This window comes from Anguilla rostrata, chromosome 15 (genome assembly GCF_018555375.3).
Source record: "Anguilla rostrata isolate EN2019 chromosome 15, ASM1855537v3, whole genome shotgun sequence".
Taxonomy (NCBI): domain Eukaryota; kingdom Metazoa; phylum Chordata; class Actinopteri; order Anguilliformes; family Anguillidae; genus Anguilla; species Anguilla rostrata.
Window position 1 is genome coordinate 626,470 of NC_057947.1, and position 20,752 is coordinate 647,221.

Genomic DNA, 20,752 nt, shown 5'->3' on the forward strand with positions numbered 1-20,752 from the left:
CTCCCTGGTTCCGGCGCCGCCGCCTCAGCTTCTGGTTGGTCTGAGGGGACAGAGCCGCTAGCATTTCTCCCGCCAGCTGCAGTAGTGGCGAGAGGACGGTAGGGTGCGAGCCGGTCCTGGTGGAGCACTACCAAGTGCCGTCGGTCCGGCATACGTACCCTATAGAGAGCGACATAGAGGGCGACATAGCTCAGGAGGTAAGACCGATTGTCTGGCAGTCGGAGGGTTGCCGGTTCAAACCCCGCCCTGGGCATGTCGAAGTGTCCTTGAGCAAGACACCTAACCCCTAACCCCTAACTGCTCTGGTGAATGAGAGGCATCAATTGTAAAGCGCTTTGGATAAAAGCGCTATATAAATGCAGTCCATTTACCATATAGTTGACATTTCCCAGCCGTGCCACGATCTTGCCAGGCCCCTGCCAGTGTGCCTGCAGCTTAGGGACAGGCCTTTCTTCCGGACCAGGCAGTGGATCCAAACTCGGTCCCCCGGTGCAAAAGCCTGTCCCTTGCAGCGCAGGTCACAGACCCATTTCTGTTGCAGGCCTGCGGTGTCCTGTGCCTGGCAGGTGAAGTCGTGGACGACTTGGAGACGGTCCAGCAGCTGGCGGAAGTAGCTGGCCTCTGTACAAGCTGGCTCGTCGGGCTCAGGTGGGGCCCCGAACACCAAGTCCACAGATGTCGGGAGCTCCCACCTGAGCATCAGGGCGGCAGGTATGCACAGGCTGGACTCCTGCACTGCAGTCCAGAATGCCCACAGGACCAGGGGTAGATGGCGGTCCCAGTCCTGCTGGTGCTGGCTGGCTAGGATGGCGAGCTGAGTGGACAATGTCCTATTAAAGCGTTCCACCAGCCCGTCGCTCTGGGGGTGGAGCGTTGTCCGGGTCTTCGCCACCTCCAGGCGCCTGCAGATCTCAGCCAGCACCTGTGACTCAAAGTTCTGCTCCTGGTCGCTGTGTAGCTCGGCAGGGTCCCCGAAACGGGTGAACATTTCTGCGACCAGTTTCTCCACTGTGGTCACCGGGCTCTGGTCCGGCACCACATACACCTCGGGCCACTTTGTAAAGTAGCCCATAGCCACGAGTACGTACCGGTTCCCGGACTTGGTGACCGGGAAGGGGCTGAGGACATCCACCCCCACTCGCTCCATTGGGGCCCCTACCATATAGCACTGCATGGGGCATGAGAGTGCCTTGTGGGCCCCTTCTGTGCCATGCAGGAGTCACAGCACTGTACATGGAGTTTGACGTCCCGTCGACACGCGGGCCAGTAAAAGCGCCCCCTCAGACGGCACAGGGTCTTGGTGTTCCCGAAATGTCCCGCCCCCACCGAGCCATGCACTAGCCCGAGGACTTGGGGGCAGGGTGTCCTGGGAACCAATAACTGAGAGAGGTCGCCTCCTAGCCCGGGGGCCTGCCACTGCCGATACGCCAGTCCGTCCTACAGCTCAAGGTTCCTCCACTGGCTGTAGTACGCCTTGAGCTCGGGCCCCTCAGCCGACACCTCAGCCTATGCCGGTTGTTGTCCCGCCTCCAGCCAGCCCCTCACCTTGCCCAAGGTTGCGTCAACCGCTTGTTCCTGACACAGCTGCTGTGGCGTGGTCGGCAGCCACTCCTCTGCTTCGCCGTTGGTCTGGGTGACCGCCACTTCCGGACTTCCTGACATCCTGACATTGCTCCTCTTTACATTACATTACATTACATTACAGGCATTTAGCAGACGCTCTTATCCAGAGCGACTTACACAACTTTTTACATAGCACTTTACATTGTATCCATTTATACAGCTGGATATATACTGAAGCAATGCAGGTTAAGTACCTTGCTCAAGGGTACAACGGCAGTGTCCTTACCCGGGAATCGAACCTGCGACCTTTCGGTTACAAGCCCAGTTCCTTACCCACTGTGCTACACTCTGTCCTCTTGGCGCCTGCAGTACCGACAGTCCAGGGTGGCACAGGGCCAACGGGAGAGGGCGTCCGCGTTCCCATGGTGTCGCCCCGCCTGGACTAGGAAGTCGTACTCCTGCAGAGCCTCCAGCTAACGTGCCACCCAGCCCTTCGGGTTCTTGAAATTCATGAGCCAGGTGAGCGAAGCGTGGTCGGTGCACAGGAGGAAGTGACTGCCTTGCAGGTAGGGTCAGAAGTGCCCCAGGGCCTTGACCACCGCCAGCAGCTCACGTCGGGTGATGCAGTAATTGCGCTCCGTTCGACTCAGGGCACGGCTGTAGTAAGCAACGACACATTCCCCGTTGTCGCTGCCCTGGGAGAGGACAGCCCCGACCCCCACGTTGCTGGCATCGGTGTCCACTATGAAGAGGCGGTGGATGTCAGGATACGCCAGCACGGGGGCCTCCGTGAGGGCCGCCCTGAGCCGAGTAAAGGCTTCTGCGCACTCCTTGGTCCAGTCGATGGACTGCCCCTTGTCTGTCAGGCGGTGGAGGGGGCTGGCTATGGAGGCGAAACTTCGGACGAACCGCCGGTAGTAGCTGGCCAACCCCAGGAAGCTACGAAGCTCGCCCACACTCGCCGGCGTCGGCCAATCCCGCACAGCAGCCACCTTAGCTGGGTCAGGGGCTACCCCCGCTCGCTCATGACGTGCTCGAGGAAAGCTCCCTTAGGAGCAGCTCACACTTCTGCGGATTCAACCGTAGCCCAGCCCGGCGAATCACAGTGAGCACATCATGGAGGTTAGCGAGGGCGTGCTCTTCCTGCCTGGCTGGAGGGCCATGGTCTCTGTGCCGAGGGAGATGGGGGACGCTGACACGTCGACACGGGCACCCCAGCGGGTCAGAAGGTCCAGGCCAATGATGCACGAGTCCTGGATGTCGACTAACCAGAACTCGTGCACCTCCTCTCGGTTGCCAGCCCTCATGTGGACCAGCTTCCGGCCTCGCATGCCCAACTTCTCGCCCGGTACCGACAGCAGTTGGGTGGTAGCCGGCGCCCAGGTGTTGGAGAGTGGGCCCATGGTCTTCGGGAGCGTCCCTGACCGCACCAGAGAGATGGTGACCCCCGTGTCGACCAGGACCTGGCAGGGTTGCCTGTCAAACCAGCAGCTGAGGTACAAAACGCTGGCTTCTTTTTGCCGCTGGAATTTTTCCGCTGCAATTTTTGCTTGGGCGGGTAGGGCTGGATTGGGTTTGGGCGCAGGGGTCTTCGCCTGACTGAGGAGGGTTGGGTCCCGGGCTTCCTGTGGATTGGGCTGCTCCACCAGGATGTTCTCTGCTCAATCTGCCTCCAGCAGAGCCTCGTTGAGGGAGCGGGGTGTGGTGAGGCGGACATGCTGGCGCAGCCGATCTGGAGACAAAGTGTCGTGCGACATGTCGCGGGACAAAAATGATGCAAATTTGACAGTTTTGACGTCAAGCCAACGGGTGTCGCATACCTGCTGATTTTTGTAAGGTTGCAGACGCCGTCATAAGTGTCGCGCAGCTGTGATTGGATAGCTGAAACAAAGGCAAAAAGGTTGCCATGGCGACGTTGTCGTAAAATTTATCGAGCCGTCAGACAGCCCCTGGGCAGCGGCAGTGGTAATGGTACCTAAGAAGGGGGGCAAGTGGAGGTTCTGCGTAGACTTCAGGCCGCTGAATTGGGTGACCAGGAAAGACTCCTACCCTCTGCCAACGCATTGATGAGGCCCTAGATGTGGTGGCAGGGTCGTCCTGGTTCTCCTCCCTGGATCTACACAGTGGTTATTGGCAGGTGCCCCTCTCCCCAGCAGCCAGACCCAAGACTGCTTTCTGCACCAGCAGAGGACTATGGCAGTTTTGGGTCCTCCCATTCGCTCTCTGCAACGCTCCTGCTACGTTAGAGAGGCTGATGGACAGAGTGCTGGCAGGCATCCCCCGGCAGGAGTGCATCGTCTACCTGGACGATATACTGGTGCACGGGGGCTCCTTCCAGGCTGCCCTTGACACTGTGGCGGGTTCTGGAGAGAGTGGCTGCAGCCGGCTTGAAGCTTCACTCGGACAAGTGCCAGTTCATGCAGAGAGAGGTGACGTTCCTGGGGGGCATCAGCACTATGGAGGGCAAAGTACAGGCTATCTGAGACTGGCCCACCCCCATGGCCACACGGCAGCTGAAAAGCTTCCTCGGCTTGGCCTCTTATTACAGGAGGTTTGTGAGGGGCTTCTCCTGTGTGGCAGCTCCTCTGTTCCGCCTGCTGCAGAGGGATAGAGAGTTTGTGTGGTCAGGGGAGTGCCAGGCTGCCTTCCACACCCTGCAGTGTGCTCTCACCGAGGCCCCGGTGCTCTCTCCCCCCGACCCTACCCTACCCTTCGTCCTGGACACTGACGCTAGTAATATGGATGCGGGGGGAGTGCTGGCTCAGGTGGGGCCGGAGGGGGAGAGGGTGGTGACATTTTCGGAATTCAACACAACTTCAACAAAATGTCAAATTCCGAATCGTGAAAAACTGGAGGGACTAAATAAGGATGTAATAACATAACTAAATGTATATGTATGAAGTTGTTTTTTTTTTTTTTAATTTAGACCGTTTATTATCTGTATTTTTACAGGACATACATTTTAATAGGTAACGATGTTGCTGTGTGTGTGCGTGCACGTGTGTTTGTATGTGTGTATGTGTTTGTGTGTGTGTGGGGTCTCTCCACAGGCTGGGTTGGTGTAATCTCACAGAGGGCTGCTGTGATGTTCTGGCCTCAGTTCTGCGTTCTCCTCACTCAGAGCTGAGAGATCTGGAGCTCAGAGACAACAAGCTGCAGGATTCAGGACTGACAGCGCTCTCTGCTGGACTGCAGAGACTGGTGTGAGCACAAACACAAACCCCTTCAATTATAAAGGGCTCCAATGTGACTAAATACAACACTAATGTTAATAATGCCTAAATATTACTAATATTACTAATATTTGGAAGGTTAAAATAAGCAAAATAGTTATTTTTCTTCGCAGAAATAAAGCAACATTTTCCTGTTCTTCCTCTTGGTAGAAACACATTTTAAATCTGACATCAGTTTGACAAAACATCTTTTTGAGAAGCTGTTCATTCTGTTAAATAATGATGATTACTTCCAGAACCCTTTTATATTGAGCTGTAGAAGGTGTGTAACACACTACTATGTGTTTGACGCACACAGCCATGCAGGTTTATATTGAGCTGTAGAAGGTGTGTAACACACTGCTATGTGTTTGACACGCATAACCCTGTTAGTTCATGTTAATGTGCTGTAAGGTGTAAACACACTGATATGTGTTTGACACACAGCCCTGCTAGTTTATATTAATGTGTGTAAGGTGTGTAACACACTGCTATGTGTTTGACACACACAGCCCTGTTAGTTTATATGAATGTGCTGTAAGGTGTGTAACACACTGCTGTGTGTTTGACACACACAGCCCTGAGGTATCTCACCTTGTAGTGGGCCAGTTGCAACAAGGAACTGAGCGCACTGAGCTCACTGTTTAATGAACCTGGGAGACTGACGTTTCCACGGAACAATGAAACAAGTATGAGGACCGCACAGGGGGGAATATAAATACCCTCCCATCAGTCCCATAATTCATTGCACAATTTACCACATACTTCGAATAATTATAATAACATATCATATATTCACTGTTACATTAATAGGGGTAGGGGAAAAATAGGTAGGGGACTTTCTTTCAAATACCACGCCTAACTTTGATAGAGTCCTGGTTCTTGGTGATTTTAATATTCATGTTTGCCGTCCCTCTAAGCCTCTTGTGGTTGAATTTATGCATCTGGTTGAATATTTTAATCTGGCTCAGCTTACCACTGGCCCTACGCACAAGCTAGGCCATACACTAGACCTAGTCTTATCGTTTGGTTTTCCGATTTGCAATATGGAAATAATTGATGCTTGTCTTTCGGATCACAGTGCTGTTGTATTTGATTCATTTTTGCCTCTCTCACCCGCTAAATCTCATCTCCCTGTACGTTACTCTCGCTACATTAACTCTTCGACTGCCAATAAGTTCTCCGAGGCCCTCATAGCTGCCCCCAGTACCTACACTATTGAGGCTTCTCCTCCCGTTCTCTGCACTGAAGAACTTATTTCCTTATTTAACACCACTTGCTTTTCTATTCTGGATTCTGTTGCCCCCCTTAAATTGAAAAAGCCCAAGCCTAAAGGTCTCCCTTGGCTTAATGACACCACCAGAGCCCTAAGGAGGGAATGCAGAAAAGCAGAGCGGAAGTGGAAGCGTGATAAACATCATATTTCCTCTGACATTTTGAGGGACAATCTTCTCAAATATCAGGAAGCAGTTAAGGCTGTGAGAACAAAATACTTTTCTGACCTCATCTCTAATAACTCTCATAATCCTAAAGTCCTATTCAGTACCATTAACTCTGTTATCCGTCCCGCCCCCAGTACCAGCTTAGATGTGCCTCCAATTAAGTGCAAAGAATTTTTAAAATTTTTAGTTAGCAAAGTTGAGGACATCAAAATGAACATTTCCCCCTCCACTCGTGACCTAGCTGTCTCTCTGGCCTGTTCATCTGAATTGAACTGGTTCCAACCCATTATGCTACCCTCCCTTACAGAGATAGTTTCTTCCATGAATTCTGCAACCTCCCTTGATATTGTCCCCACTGTTCTCCTGAAGGAGGTCTTTGACATAGCTGGTCCCAGCATCCTATCTATAATCAACAGCTCTCTAGCCACAGGTATCGTTCAACCTACTTCTAGCACGCAGTGGTCCAGCCCCTCCTGAAAAAAACAAATTTAGACCCCACCTTGTCGAGTAACTACAGACCGATTTCTAAACTTCCGTTCCTGTCTAAGGTCTAAGGTCATTCTCGGTCAATTGCTGCCCCACTTACACCAAAATAACATCCTGGAAACACTTCAGTCAGGTTTTAGGGCTCACCATAGCACAGAGTCTGCCTTGCTGAAAGTGTCTAATGACCTGCTCCTCTCTGTTGACTTCGGTGACTGTGCCGTCCTGATTCTTCTTGACCTCAGCGCAGCGTTCGATACAGTGGATCATGACATTTTAATTGACCGTCTCCAATGTGGGGTTGGTGTTGGTGGCACTGCCCTGAACTGGTTCATATCCTACCTCAGCAATAGAAGTTTCTCCGTCAACATGATAAATTCTTCCTCTCCTCCAGCCTGCCCCTCCTGGGGGGTCCCACAGGGTTCCATCCTAGGTCCCATTCTATTCTCTATTTACATGCTTCCCCTTGGTCAAATTTGTCAAAAGTACAACATTTTCTTTCATCTTTATGCAGATGACACACAGCTTTATCTCCCCCTGAAACCAAATGACCAGTGCAAACTCAACAGTCTCATGGACTGTCTTGAGGACATTAAGTGCTGGATGGCTCAAAACTTCGTGCAGCTGAATGAGAGCAAGACTGAAATTATCCTATTTGGCCCCCCTGACTCCATCAAATTGATTACTAGCAGCCTAGACAACCTGTCCATCCTTGTCAAACCCTATATCAAAAACCTTGGCATGGTATTTGACTCCGCCTTTAAATTTGACAAGCAGGTCAATGCAGTAGTTAAAGCCAGTTTCTTTCAGCTTCGTTCCATTGCCAAAATCAAGTCTTTTCTGTCATTCAAAGATCTTGAGAAAGTCATCCATGCCTTCATATCCTCCCGCTTAGAATAGTGTAATTCCCTGTATACTGGAATTAGTCAGTCGTCCCTGTCCCGCTTGCAACTGGTCCAGAACGCCGCAGCCAGGCTCCTGACGGGTACCCGGAAGAGAGACCATATTAGCCCTATTCTGGCCTCTCTCCACTGGCTACCAGTCCGGTTTAGAGTTGATTTTAAGGTTCTCCTGCTTGTCTTTAAAGCCCTAAATGGGCAGGCTCCCTCATACATCTCAGATCTTTTAACCCCTTACTCCACCTTCAGGTCCCTCAGGCCGTCTGACTTGGGGCTCCTGGCTGTCCCGCAAGCAAAACTTAAGCTCAGTGGTGACCGCGCGTTTGCTGTTGCTGCCCCTAGACTATGGAACAGCATCCCCCACTCAATTAGATCTGCCCCCTCCATTGAGTCCTTCAAGTCCAGGCTGAAAACATACTTTTTTTCTGTAGCGTTTGGATCTTCCTGATGTGATTTCAGCGTGCCTATGCCTGTGATTCGTAGATTTGTGCCTATATGTGTGTTTTGATGCTTTTTACTCTGTGATTTTTACTCTGTGTTTCTGTTTTTATTCTGTGATTTGTTCTTACTTTGTGATTTTACCTGCCTGTACAGCACTTTGGTCAACGTGGGTTGAACTTAAACGTGCTTTATAAATAAATTTGATTTGATTTGATTTGATTAATGAGATCCCCACCTCTGGAAGACACAGTCACTCTTTCTATACCCAAAAATTTCAAACAAGAATCGGAACCATGATTGGCTCCTGCATAATGCCGCACAATCGCATAGTCCACATTCTTAGTGCGGGTTGCAGTCTTGTGTTCAACTATTATATGGATGGACTGCATTTATATAGCGCTTTTATCCAAAGCGCTTTACAGTTGATGCCTCTCATTCATCCATTCACACACACACTCACAAACCAGCAGTGAAAGGCTGCCATGCAAGGTACCAATCAGCTCGTTGGGAGCAATTAGGGGTGAGGTGTCTTGCTTAGGGACACTTCAACATGCCCGGCATATCGAACCGGCAACCCTCTGACTGCCAGACAACCGCTCTTACCTCCTGAGCTATGTCGCTACTTCCACATTCTTTATTTGAAGATTTGATACAACCAACAGAACCATGTTATCTCACCCTAAGTAAAGATCTATCTCATAAAAAACGTTTTCAACGTACAGAAATGCCAAGTTACTCACACATACAAGACATACACTGTCTATATCTCATTCATTAAAACCGGCAAAATCTAGCCCTGCCATTAAACGTATTGATATTAAAATGACGCCAAGTTACTGTACTACAAACAATAGGCTATCTTGCCTCATCGGAATTAAATAAGCTGTATTCCAAAGCAATGCTACCCAATGTTTCCTCAGTTGTTTTCATAGTCAAACCTGTCCGTGGTTTTAAAGAAGAACACAGGCCAGTAAGCACAGCCAAGCTCCGGTTGAATCCATATGGCCTGGCGATACTGTAGCCGGTTAAGTGAACGTGCAGATGGTATGTCATAATGCAGTGTGTACGTTCGGTGAATGCAGGGTAGATGTGGTGCAAAGGCAAATTGTTGAGAAGTAATAGAGAGTTATTAGTGAGCAAAAAAGCACATTTAACAAGTTGCTTGAGGCAGGGCATGAACCTGTGAGTTCATGATCCATAGACAGTGAGACTTACCACTATGCCACAAACTGAGTAGCTGGTAAAACTAGAAAATTTTTTAGGTAATAATAGAAGAGCTCCCGTTGAATCCATATGACTTTGCAATATTGTAGCCGGTTAACTGTACGTGTATGGTACATCATAATGCAGTGTACATGTTTGGTGAACGGCGGGTAGATGTGGTGCAAAAGCAATAATTGAGAAGTAATAGACAATTATTAGTGAGGAAAAAAGCAGGTTGAAGAAACTTGAAAACTTGAAAAATCCACAGACGACCCGATTTAGTCATTGCAATGCTGACAAAAGCATTGCAGTAGTGGTTCAGTCTTTTGAGCAGTACGATAAGGGGATAAAAAGTCAATAAAAGAATTTATTTACCCCTACTCCCCAACTCCGCAGAACAAATTAAGTCTGAAATTGACACCACCATAGAAAATGCTCTGTCTGTGGGTTGGATCACGAAAAATTAAAGGGATTTTTAATTACTCAACACCCCCATTTGACCGGTGTTTTATCTTCCCAAAATCCACAAGTCTACAGGGGATCCTCCTTTGTGCCCCATAGTGTCAGGGAATAGCAGTTTAAAGCTGTACTACGCAGAATCTTTAGCCTTGATGTGGTCCTGTGTTTACAACCAAAGAAATCTCCTCCTCTGTCTTCCACCCCACCCACTCACTCCTGAGTTCCTGACCAAGTCACATTATTATCATCATTTTATACCTTGGTCTGGGTGAATGCTCGATTCAGATTGGCTGGAAGGTGTGTGTTAACGCTGTTTTACTCAAGTATTTTGAGGAAGTTCAAGCATCATTCTAAATTCATATACTGCCTGGCCAGCTTACTAACTTCTATGTAACCATAGAAACATGCTGAAACAGTAGCAAGCCTGATAAACAACTTTGTAATTAGTTCCACTAAAAAAACTTTATATTTTGAGGGCAAATTGCCCCACAGTATTAAATTATGAATAAATTCAGCAAATGACGGTGGTGTAAGTGGAATAATCCACTCCGAGGTGTGTTGAAGGCTTTCATCACACACCGCTGCAGTGCGTTCAAACCCTTTCACACACACCTTTGCCTCCATGTTGTGCCTTAAAACCCTTTCACAAACACCTCGCCGTGGAGTATTCCCAACATCAGCATCATCATTTTTACATTCCCTGTCTCTGTGGGTCGCTTTGAGAGATTGTACTGTGCTGTCTGCTGACAGAATAGACAGAATTTAGAATAGGAGCAAAATAGAACAGAATAGAATAGAATAAATTCACTCTAATGACCCGTGGAATTTGGAGGTCACCCTGTGTTATGAAACACACAGAGTGATGTGCAGTTGAACAGAACTCAGAGGACAAGGAGGTGGTTCTCTCAGATTTCATTAATTTCATACAAGACGGATCCTTTGGGTCCTCTCAGAGCAATATTTCACTCAGGTGAAACTATGGCTGACAGTGGCAGTACATGACTTACATTTCATTATTGCCCATTAACAACAGGTTAACAGTGAAAATACTCCAGGAGTTATAAATTCCTATAGGCTATATCACATTAACAAGAGACTAACTGTTACAATAGGTTTCCATCCATTTCATTCTACTCAGATAGGTGTTTGGCCTCTTTTTGATAACTGCTGGTCTCAGAATTTGGCAGAATATTGAAAATCACTAAAAGCTGATAAATCAAGAAAGACAGGAAACCATGGAGAGGAAACCAGGGTTTAGAGTGATGCAGACTGGTAAGGCTAGCCTGGTTTAGGTCGTTTGCGTGGACAGTCTTCTTTATGCCCAATGAACCCCTTGAACTTTTCTCTTACATCTGAGTTCTTGATGCATAGTGCCCCCCCAGGCCTCTCATCCTGGCTTAGTGCTTTATTCAAATCAGCAATACAGGTCCATGGATTGCTATGATCTTCAGTCACACACCACTTGGAATGATCTTGGCAGTCGTTCCATTCAAGCTTCACTCCGTTCCGAGTCATCGTTACAAAATCAATAGTGTTAACGGCCCTGTCCCCCTTTGAACAGTCTGAATTATCATGACTGCGTCCCCTCCAGCTCTGTCCAGCCAGGTCACTCTTCAAGTCGTTGGCAATATGAAAATAGAGATCTTGGGCTGCAACAAGAGTAAAAACACAACGTTGAGTGAACAGTTACAATAATGTTCAAAACAAAAATTATTTCCAGCGATTTAGCAGAAATAATTGCAGAAATTTATGGAAGTACTGGTAAATTTTTTTGAGGACATTAAGAATGTTTATCTTGTTCAGTGCTGTAGAATCTCTTTGGAATTGGCTAGTATCTCATTGAGTCCTTAAGTGGTTGGCACTGCTAGGTACGTAGGTTGGTAGGTAGATTGGTTGGTAGGTAGGCAAGTAGGTAGGTACTTTATTCAACCACAGCCGAAAAAATGCAGCCAAAGAGCTCACATTATTTTCACCACCTCAACAACCCTTTTTTAGAATCAACAGGGAGAGTGATTGAAACTGGGATCTTTGACTTTAGATGAGAAACTCCAGCGACTGAACGTGCAGCAGGCTAACAAGACTAGAGATCTCCTAATTACACACACAGCTGCCTCTGGCGTTCTGACACATCTAACAAACTCCAGCAACTTTCATAACACAAAAACCTGATCTCAGAATGAATCCCCAGCACTGATTTTAAGTGTGAGCCCTCATCAATGGAAAGTACACAGAATCACATACCTAAGCACATGGAATATTGCTGCTCTGGCAATATCATGGCCAAGTAAGGTTTTTTCAATAAAAAACAACCTTACGCTTTTCAATAATAATAACAATAGCAAATTTTATTTATATATATAGCACCTTTCCAGAGTTCATGGTGGCTTAACAAAGTTACAGGGTAAAAAGCAGTACATACAGTAAATACAGATGGCAAAAACTATACATAGGACAGTAATACAGAACAGAAGGGAGAGCAAGATACGAAGTGAGTCAAAGGAGAAGCTAAGGGTAACTTATGCTTATGTAACTTATGGGTCTTAAAAAATTTCAAGACTCTCTGCTTCCCTGATGTTCATTGGAAGAGCATTCCACAGAGAGGGAGCAGCCACAGAGAAATATGGGTCTTAGAGATGGTGAGTAGGAGGGTGCGCGGTGGAGTGTACATAGTCAGCAGATGAGTGAGTCAGGGAGGGGCCAGGTCATTGAGAACTTTGTAGGTGAGTAAAAATTTTTTGTAATTGATGCGTGCCTTGATGGGAAGCCAGTGTAGGCAAGTGGGTGTGATATGTTGCCGGGTTCTAGTGTGAGTTAGTATTCTCGCATGTCTGTCCATCATCTATACCCGCTTATCCTGAGCAGAGTCATGGGGGACGGTGGAGCCTATCCCAGCGTGCAATGGGTGAGAGGGACAAGAATCCACCCTGGACAGGCGACCAATCTATTACAGGGCACACACAGCATTCACTCAGGCACTCATACCTATGGGCAATTTAGAGTCTCCAATTGGCCTGCATGTCTTTGGACTGTAGGAGGAAACCGGAGTGCCCGGAGGAAACCCATGCAGACATGGGGAGAACCCACGCCCTTCTTACTGTGAAGAACGACAGTGCTACCCTCTGCACCACCGTGCCACAGTTTAGTCAGTAGGGTATTAGCGAGGCTGTAAAGTAGAGAATCACAGAAGTCAAAGCAGGAGGTAATAAAATCATGAATTAAGCATACAGCAATGGAGGTGGACAGTGAAGGACAAAGGCAAGCAATATTTCTATGGTGCAAAAATGATGTTTTGACCAGATTCATGGTAAATGGACTGCATTTATATAGCGTTTTATCCAAAGCGCTTTACAATTGATGCCTCGCATTCACCAGAGCAATTAGGGGTCAGGTGTCTTGCTCAGGGACGCTTCGACATGCCCAGGGCGGGGGATCGAACCGGCAACCGTCCGACTACCAGACAAGCGCTCTTACCTCCTGAGCTATGTCGCCCCCATTCATGACATGAGGTTGAAAAGACAGAAGAGGATTTTAAACCTTAATATGCCAAACTATCATACATTACCATTTATTAAACCAAGGTTAAGTAATTTTTAAATAACATGCAGAAATCTCACCATCTGTCCACTTTGAGCTGTATTTTGCAAAGCTTTTGAACTTTTGGTCACCATGTGATATCAGGTCCTGGTCCCAGAAAGGATTGTTTGGTTCGAGATCTTCTCGTTTTACAACAGAGTTGAGCACTGGATGAAAGCCATCTGGGATGAAATAATCAAATGGGAAAGCCCTGATGTACTGGAGGTGTTTACCTGGAAACAGTAAAGCAAGGGAGATATTTAACATTCAATTCAACCACTGTAAAGATTTAAAATACATATATAACTATGAAGACTTAATCTGAGCACATTACCTATTTGATCGAATTGGCTGTAGGTGAATGTTACACAGATGAAGGTCTGACCATGTTGTGCTCCAGATTCAGGCCAGAGTTTGCCTTGTTTTCTATCGTAGGGGAAATTTGGTGTGCTGTGTAGCAGCCAGACCCCAGTATCCTTTTTATCCATCATCACAACCCCTAGGGAACATGAACAATTAGACAGCATTTCCACAAACCGCAGATCTTCTGACTGAACCAGAATCACTATATGGCCAAAAGTATGTGGATACCTGACATCCAACATCTCATTGAAAATAATGGGAATATGGAGTAAGTCCACTCTTTTCTGCCATAACAACCTCCATTCTACTGGGAAGGCTTTATACTAGATGTTGAAGCATTACTGCAGGTATTTCCTTCCATTCAGCTAGAAGTGCATTAGTGAGGTCGGGCACCGGTTAGGCGATTAGGCCTGGATCACAGTTGGCTTTCCAATTGATCTCAAAGGTACTGAGGTTGGGGCTCTGTGTAGATCAAGTTCCTCCATACCATTCTTGACGAAACCATTTCTATATGGGCCTCCCTGTGTGCCTGGGGGAACTGCCATACTGAAACAGGAAAGGGGCTTCCCCAAACTGTTGACAGTCTAGATTGTATGCCCAAACCATGAAAAACAGCCCAAGACCAAGGGGTGTCCAGATACCTTTGGTTATATAGTGTACATACAACTGTCTACCATCTCCCGTTGAACATTATGGGAATTTTTATTTATTTATTTTAACATCCCGAGGCAATACAAAATGACCATCCTTGCATTTTTTGTTTTGTTTCTTTCCAAACAATTAGTGGTTGAGCACCTTGAAAGTCAGTCATCTAGCAACAGCAGTATATTGAGCAGCCAAGACATTACATTACAGCCAGGCTTGTTTCAAGATGGCTGCACTCTTGTGCAAGAGAGTGAACTTTAGTTTATTTTTCTAGCAAATACAGGTCATTTCAGATTTGAACGCAGGGTCATATCTGATATAAGGTAAAAAAGCAAACAAACCAGAGCCAAATGCCAAGTGCTTCTGTTCCCCTTTAAATGATGTTTTCTCTACCTACCTTTACTGTGGCCAAAAACTTGGTCAGCGGTACACCCTGCAGGCTGATCATTGTAGGAAATGAATCCAAAGTCTGATGTCTACAAATGATGCAGAAGAAACATAAGGAAAAATACTGTAACAGCAGTTTAGTAGTGTGCAGGATCCCATGACAAACATTCATGGGGAGACAGCAACTTCCAGTAACAACAAAATATTTTCATGATCTGCTTTATAGGGAAAAGAGAGAAACCATGCAATTGTTTGTGGGAGATGGGATCTAGCCTACTGACTTGTGTGTTTTGGATTAGGTTTAACTTTAGCTGATGTTATACAAATTATAAAACACTGAAACTGAGGGAAGGAAATCCCCAAGGACCTTAAAACATCTCATCCCAAAAGAAAAATAAAGAGAAAAATCCAGATAACAGAGACACGGGTTAACTGGACAACAGAAACTAAATGACCTCAAAACTCAAGAGAATGGGACAAAAACAACTAAATAAATAAATAACAGGTAATGGGAATACGATTAATTAAACTATAAACAATCCTGGTGCTGGGAAAGATGTGAGAGGTAGGATGTTTCAGAGAATTTTTGTTTTCATTACTGTAATGTTTGTGTGTGTGTGTGTGTGTTGGGGTGTGTCTGTGTGTTTGTGTGTGTTCAATGTGCTAGATGTGACCTTATTCTCTGAGTGGCCTCCTTAGTAGTACCAGCCCCTCATATCTATTCTTCAGTTAAAGCAAGGATTTTATTTTCAGAAAAACAGATAAAACAAATTACAATAATAAAATTATTCTCACTTGAGTTTTGTGAGCAAGGAGAGGCTGCAGAGTGTTTGCCAGGACACCTTTAGGGTTGTTGATAGGGTACTGCCATTCATTTTTAGCTGAATCAATGTAGAAATACTCCAGACCACTAAGGGCTTTGTTGTTCAGTTTGGGCACCTTGTATAGGATATACCTGACAATGAACATTCAGACAAGAGAAGAACATCACGGGAGAATAAAGTGGAGGTAAAACTTTTGGCACCATTCAGCTTTACCTGTTGAATTTTGTTGAATTTGCTGCTTTTTAATAAATCAGCAAAGTTATTAAATGCACCATGATGACATAATCATCTGTAGATGGAATGCATCTCTGCCAGGAATCACAATACCTCAAAAACATATCTTTGTTCCTGTGAATGGGGTAGTGGTTAAGACTCTAACCTCTCAAGCCAAAATGTATCCCTAATGGTCTGACTCCCCTCCTCTATCATCCCTCCAGATCTATATCTCCTGTGTCTCCCCTACTCTCTCATCCCTCCAGATCTATCTCTCCTGTGTTTCCTTCCTCACCTCTCTCATTAGGCAGCAGCCATACCTCCATGCGCTCTGCTCCTGCCAAATGGCTGAAGCTAAGCAGGTGTGGGGTTGGTTAGTACTTGGATGGGAGACCACCAGGGAATACTGAGTTGCTGCTGGAAGTGGTGTTGGTGGGCCAGCAGGGGGAAATCTCAAATAAATGGTCAAATAAACCCCAATGCCCCAGTGCAGTGACAGGGACACTGTGCTGTAGGAGATGCCGTCTTTCGGATGAAACGTTAAACCGAGGTCCTGACTCATTGTGGTCATTAAAGATCCCATGACATTTATCGCTAAGAGTAGGGGGTTCCCTGGTGTCCTGGCTAAATCCCCGATCTGGCTCTTGCAAACTGCCACCAAAATCATCCCCAGATTTAATTGGCTAAAATATGTTCTCTCCCTCTCCACCTTCGCTAATGTGTGGTGAGCTTTCTGGCCCAAAATGGCTGCCATGCATCACCCAGGTGAGTGCTACACATCGGTGGTGGGTGAGGTGAGTTCCCCCTGACTGTAAAGCACTTTGAGCATTTGGAAAGGTGCTATATGAATGCAAGGATATTATATCATATTATATTATATTATCCCTCCAGATCTATCTCTCCTGGTTTTCCCCTGCTCTCTCATTCCTCCAGATCTATCTCTCCTGTGTCTCCCCTAGTCTGTCTCCCTCTCAGATTTCTGACTGTCTATCAATCAAAATCAATCAATCAAAACTTATTTTAACCCTTCAGGCATAAAAGCGTCTGCTAAATACCTGTAATGTAACGTAATGTGCAACAGGATCCTCACCCCCCACCCACCTCTCCTGTTTGTCTCTGCTGTATAGTGTGTCATCAAACACAAGTCCCATAACAATAACCTTCATGACATGATGGCATTGCAGTAGTACCATCTCTCTATTACTGGAATGCAGTGCATGTCTACATGAAAAATCAGTGGATGAGACACAAAATCTACACTACAGGTACTGACCAAAGTCCTCATAAAGGTATTTCCTTTGTTGCGAGAATTCAAAACCTTCACTTACCAGTCCACCTCATGGTCGTTTTTATCCTTGCAGGTGACTTTGGCCTCAGAGGAGCAGATACCCCACCAGAGGAGACTAACTGTGAGTACCACCCTCCACATGACTTCCTGAAACACACCGGGAACAATAAGAGCAACACATCAGCTTCAGACAGACTGATGACTGCATTTACTAATGATCACTCTGGTAGATTCTCTTTTCATGTGTATGCGGAGAAAGGCGGAATAATTGTATTTAGCCTTCATATATCCAGGGAAGGTTGACTGGGGACACATGCTCTTTTAGTTTGAGTTGAGTGCCATAGTATGGAATGAGTTCTTCATTAAATGGCTGGACTTACACTGGTAGTCCAACCACGTAATTATGCTTTTGCTAGGTAGGTAAATAGGTACTTTATCCATAGCCTAAAAATTCACCCCAAGAGCCCAATATTTAACATTTATTTATCCAAGCAAAGTTGACTGAGGTCATGATCTTATTCTGCAACATGCTGCATTATGCACATTTCAGATATGACTGCTATCACCCAAACAATTTGCATTTGCAATATGGTGTGATTCATCAACAAATTCATCTAATTATTGATTTTAACTCCATGACAGGTCTATGGTGCATTTCTTCTGTTTATCAGTTGTTGCTGCCATGTCTGTAAAGCAGTGGTTCACAAACTCAGTCCTGCGGCCCCCTGTGTATGCCGGTTTTCATTCCAACCACAACTGCAACCCCAGAATTTTAACAAGCTGTTAATATTTCTTAATTAGGTGGTTTTCATATTTAGAGGAATTATTTACCCTCTTAAGCCACAATATGTCAGAAATAGGCATGCATGATAAAGATGATTTTATGCTTCCATGAAGAATAAATTAACCAGTTTCAAAAGTTTACTGCTGTGTTCCATTTGCCTTGCCTATGCCCTATGCCCAGTGGGATTAATTTACAATATTATTTTATAACCGTGACAAAACTTCATTCAATTATTATAACACGCATGCAGACTTGGGCTACATCTGTACTGTTTTTATGTTTTATGTACAGACAACTGAAGAGTAGCAGGCATAAGGAAGAGGCTTTAAATTCTCTTGGTCGTGTTGATAATTTAGCATTTTTGTCCAAATTTAACAGCCATCAAAACAAATATTGTTCTGTGCTCTCATATTTTGGTAGAAACCCATTCACAAAGTCCGGAGTTAGGAAAAGTATTGCCTCTTGAGTCACTCGTGTTTTTATTGGTGAGCTATATAGTTAATGGAATTATCAATTATTCATTCCTTAACAATAGAGATCATGGTTCAAAAGTACATTGACCATTGGCAAAGTGCTACATTTGCTATTTACAGACGGGTGACAAATGAAAGGAAAACCAACATAAAGTGTCTTAGTAAGGTGTTGGGCCACCACAAACAGCTTCAATGTGTCTTGGCATCGATTGTACAAGTTTCTGGAACTCTACTGGAGGGAGGGAACACCATTATTCCAAAAGATATTCCCTCATTTGATGATGGTGGTGGAGAGCGCTGTCTAACATGTTAGTCCAAAATCTCCCATAAGTGTTCAATTGGGTTGAGATCTGCTGACTGGGAAGGCAATAGCATATGATTCACATCATTTTCAACCATTCAGTGACCCCTCGTGCCCTGCGGTAGGGTTATCCTGGAAGAGACCATTCTCATCATGATAGAAATGTTTCATCATAGATTAAAGGTGAACATTCTGAATGAGTTTGTATTGATTTGCAGTGACCCTTCTCTCTAAGGCAGTGGTTCTCAACCTCAGTCCTGGGGGCCCACTGTGCATGCTGGTTTTCGCTCCAGCGACAGTTGCAATCTCAGAATTTTAACAAGCTGTTAAACTCACAAATATGCATGCGACTTTGTAATGAGCACTGAAACGCCACTGTAATATCCCTCTCTATGTAGTTGTCGATGGACTGTGCTTGCTGACACAGTCTGATCAAGGTCCTGCATTGACATTCTCAGTCACCTGAGGAAGAGTTTCTCTTCTGTTTCTCCTTACATATCGCACTAATGAATGAGCAACACAGTCATCAAATGTGCACTTTCGACTACAATATCCAACCCTATTTACTGATGTCTTTCCCATAGATCTAAATTCAGATGTCACTTTAGTCACACTCATTGTTCCTATTGAAACACCATAGTTGAGCTGTCTTTGTGACTGAAGCTCCTGCCATCCATGCCCCAATAATGAACTCTCTTTCAGTCACTTTCCCTCTTGCTATCTTGAGCCAAAATTGAGGTCAACTGGGCCTGCTCGGCAGTTTTATACATGCCACAGAGCATGATAGGATGTTAATAGCTTAATGGTATCATGCAGTACACCATTAGGGAAGCATCCACTTTTGTTGTGTTTCTCCACTCATTTATTCAGGGTTTTCCTTTAATTTGTCATCGGTCTGTATCTTTAAAGGCATACTATGCAGGATTTTTAAGCCTGTGTCTACTATCAAAGACGTTTCCTCTGTCTTCAACACCACCCACTTACTCCCAAGTACTCAACCGAATCATGGACACGCAAAATTGTTAGAAACGACAGGTAAATTTTTCCCATTAATTACTCGGACTGACATTACATTGTTCAGTCAGGACCACAAACAGGACATGTACAAATAATTTGAAAACCAGACGTCTAGCAACCCTGATAGCTAGATGCAACTTTATTCACAGGTCCAACAGAAAACAAGCTAACTCCACATTGCTTTTCATCCCCTTGGCAAACTTCAGCTAAGGAAAAGCAATTCTAAGGTTAACTGTAGTTCTTGAACAAGCCCTGAACTCTTAGTAATTGGTAAATTATCCCCTGTAAATCATCGTTCCTAAGCTGAACAACATAACCCCTAAATTCAACACCCTAATTTCTACATTTAAATACAGTTCATCAGATTCACCATACTCTAAACTGGTCTTAATCCAGTGTAGTAATCTATGTAAAGGTTTTGCAACTTCCAAGTGTACAATAATACTCTACTGTACTGTGATAGTTAAATACAGGCCAAACTTTTATCACAATTCTATACTTAAACTGTATTATTGTGCACTAGTAATACTAATTCTAGTAATACTAGTAATCTCAATGTTAATACACAGGTTTAAAATGTGCCAGCCTATTAATCTGTGTATTAACCAATGAGAAAGTAGGCAACGCTTCACAAATGCATTGTTTAAAGCCATTGTAAAATGTAGCCTACTTTCTCATAAGTTAATATACAGGTTAATAGACTGGAAGTAAGTCATTTCAAAGTAAAGTACTAAGACTAAATTTTCATTATAAATTGAAATGATGATGTCTTAAAATAGTGAGGGCACTTTCAGGAAGGACATTTTGGAATCCCACTCCTCCCCTGTTCTACTAGTAAATAACCAGAAATCAGAAATCTTACCATCTGTAGGCTTGCAGAGTCAACTGATCTCTAACGCTTGAGTCCACTGATTAATATATAGCGAGGTGATGACCTGCCTTCCTCCTAGTTAAATGATGTTTGTTTGGTGGAGAGGGAGAGCTGATTTGCATAGATGTTTTTTCTGACAGGTAGAGAGAGAGATAATTTGCACAGATGTTTGTTCTGACACAGGTGGCACCATGTCAAATGGAAAGAAATTTTCTACAAAAAATTCCAATGTTCAGGAAAAATGAAAAGCAGAATTGATTAATTAATATTCACAGCCTTTGGAACTGCCAGCTGAAATGTGATCAAGTGCA

General features: G+C 45.3%; 1 protein-coding gene across 1 annotated transcript; it reads right to left on the reverse strand.

Moving 5' to 3' along the window:
- Window positions 1-10,599: 10,599 nt before the first annotated feature.
- On the reverse strand, window positions 10,600-20,589 carry LOC135240851 (deoxyribonuclease-2-beta-like). The gene is made up of 7 exons (XM_064310854.1): window positions 20,433-20,589; window positions 17,036-17,142; window positions 15,466-15,625; window positions 14,681-14,759; window positions 13,610-13,774; window positions 13,317-13,508; window positions 10,600-11,351 (listed from the first exon to the last, which is right to left on the reverse strand). The coding sequence occupies exons 1-7, from the start codon at window positions 20,433-20,435 to the stop codon at window positions 10,981-10,983; spliced, it is 1,077 nt and encodes a 358-aa protein (XP_064166924.1). The 5' UTR covers window positions 20,436-20,589; the 3' UTR covers window positions 10,600-10,980.
- Between the last annotated feature and the right edge of the window lie 163 nt (window positions 20,590-20,752).

What these genes read in the sequence shown, in the direction of transcription:
- LOC135240851 (XM_064310854.1), bottom strand. An exon ending in AACGACCATGAGGTGGACTG is followed by an intron (nt 15,626 to 17,035) that starts GTAAGTGAAGGT and finishes GTTCATTGTCAG; the next exon opens with GTATATCCTATACAAGGTGC. An exon ending in TCCTTGCTCACAAAACTCAA is followed by an intron (nt 14,760 to 15,465) that starts GTGAGAATAATT and finishes CATCATTTGTAG; the next exon opens with ACATCAGACTTTGGATTCAT.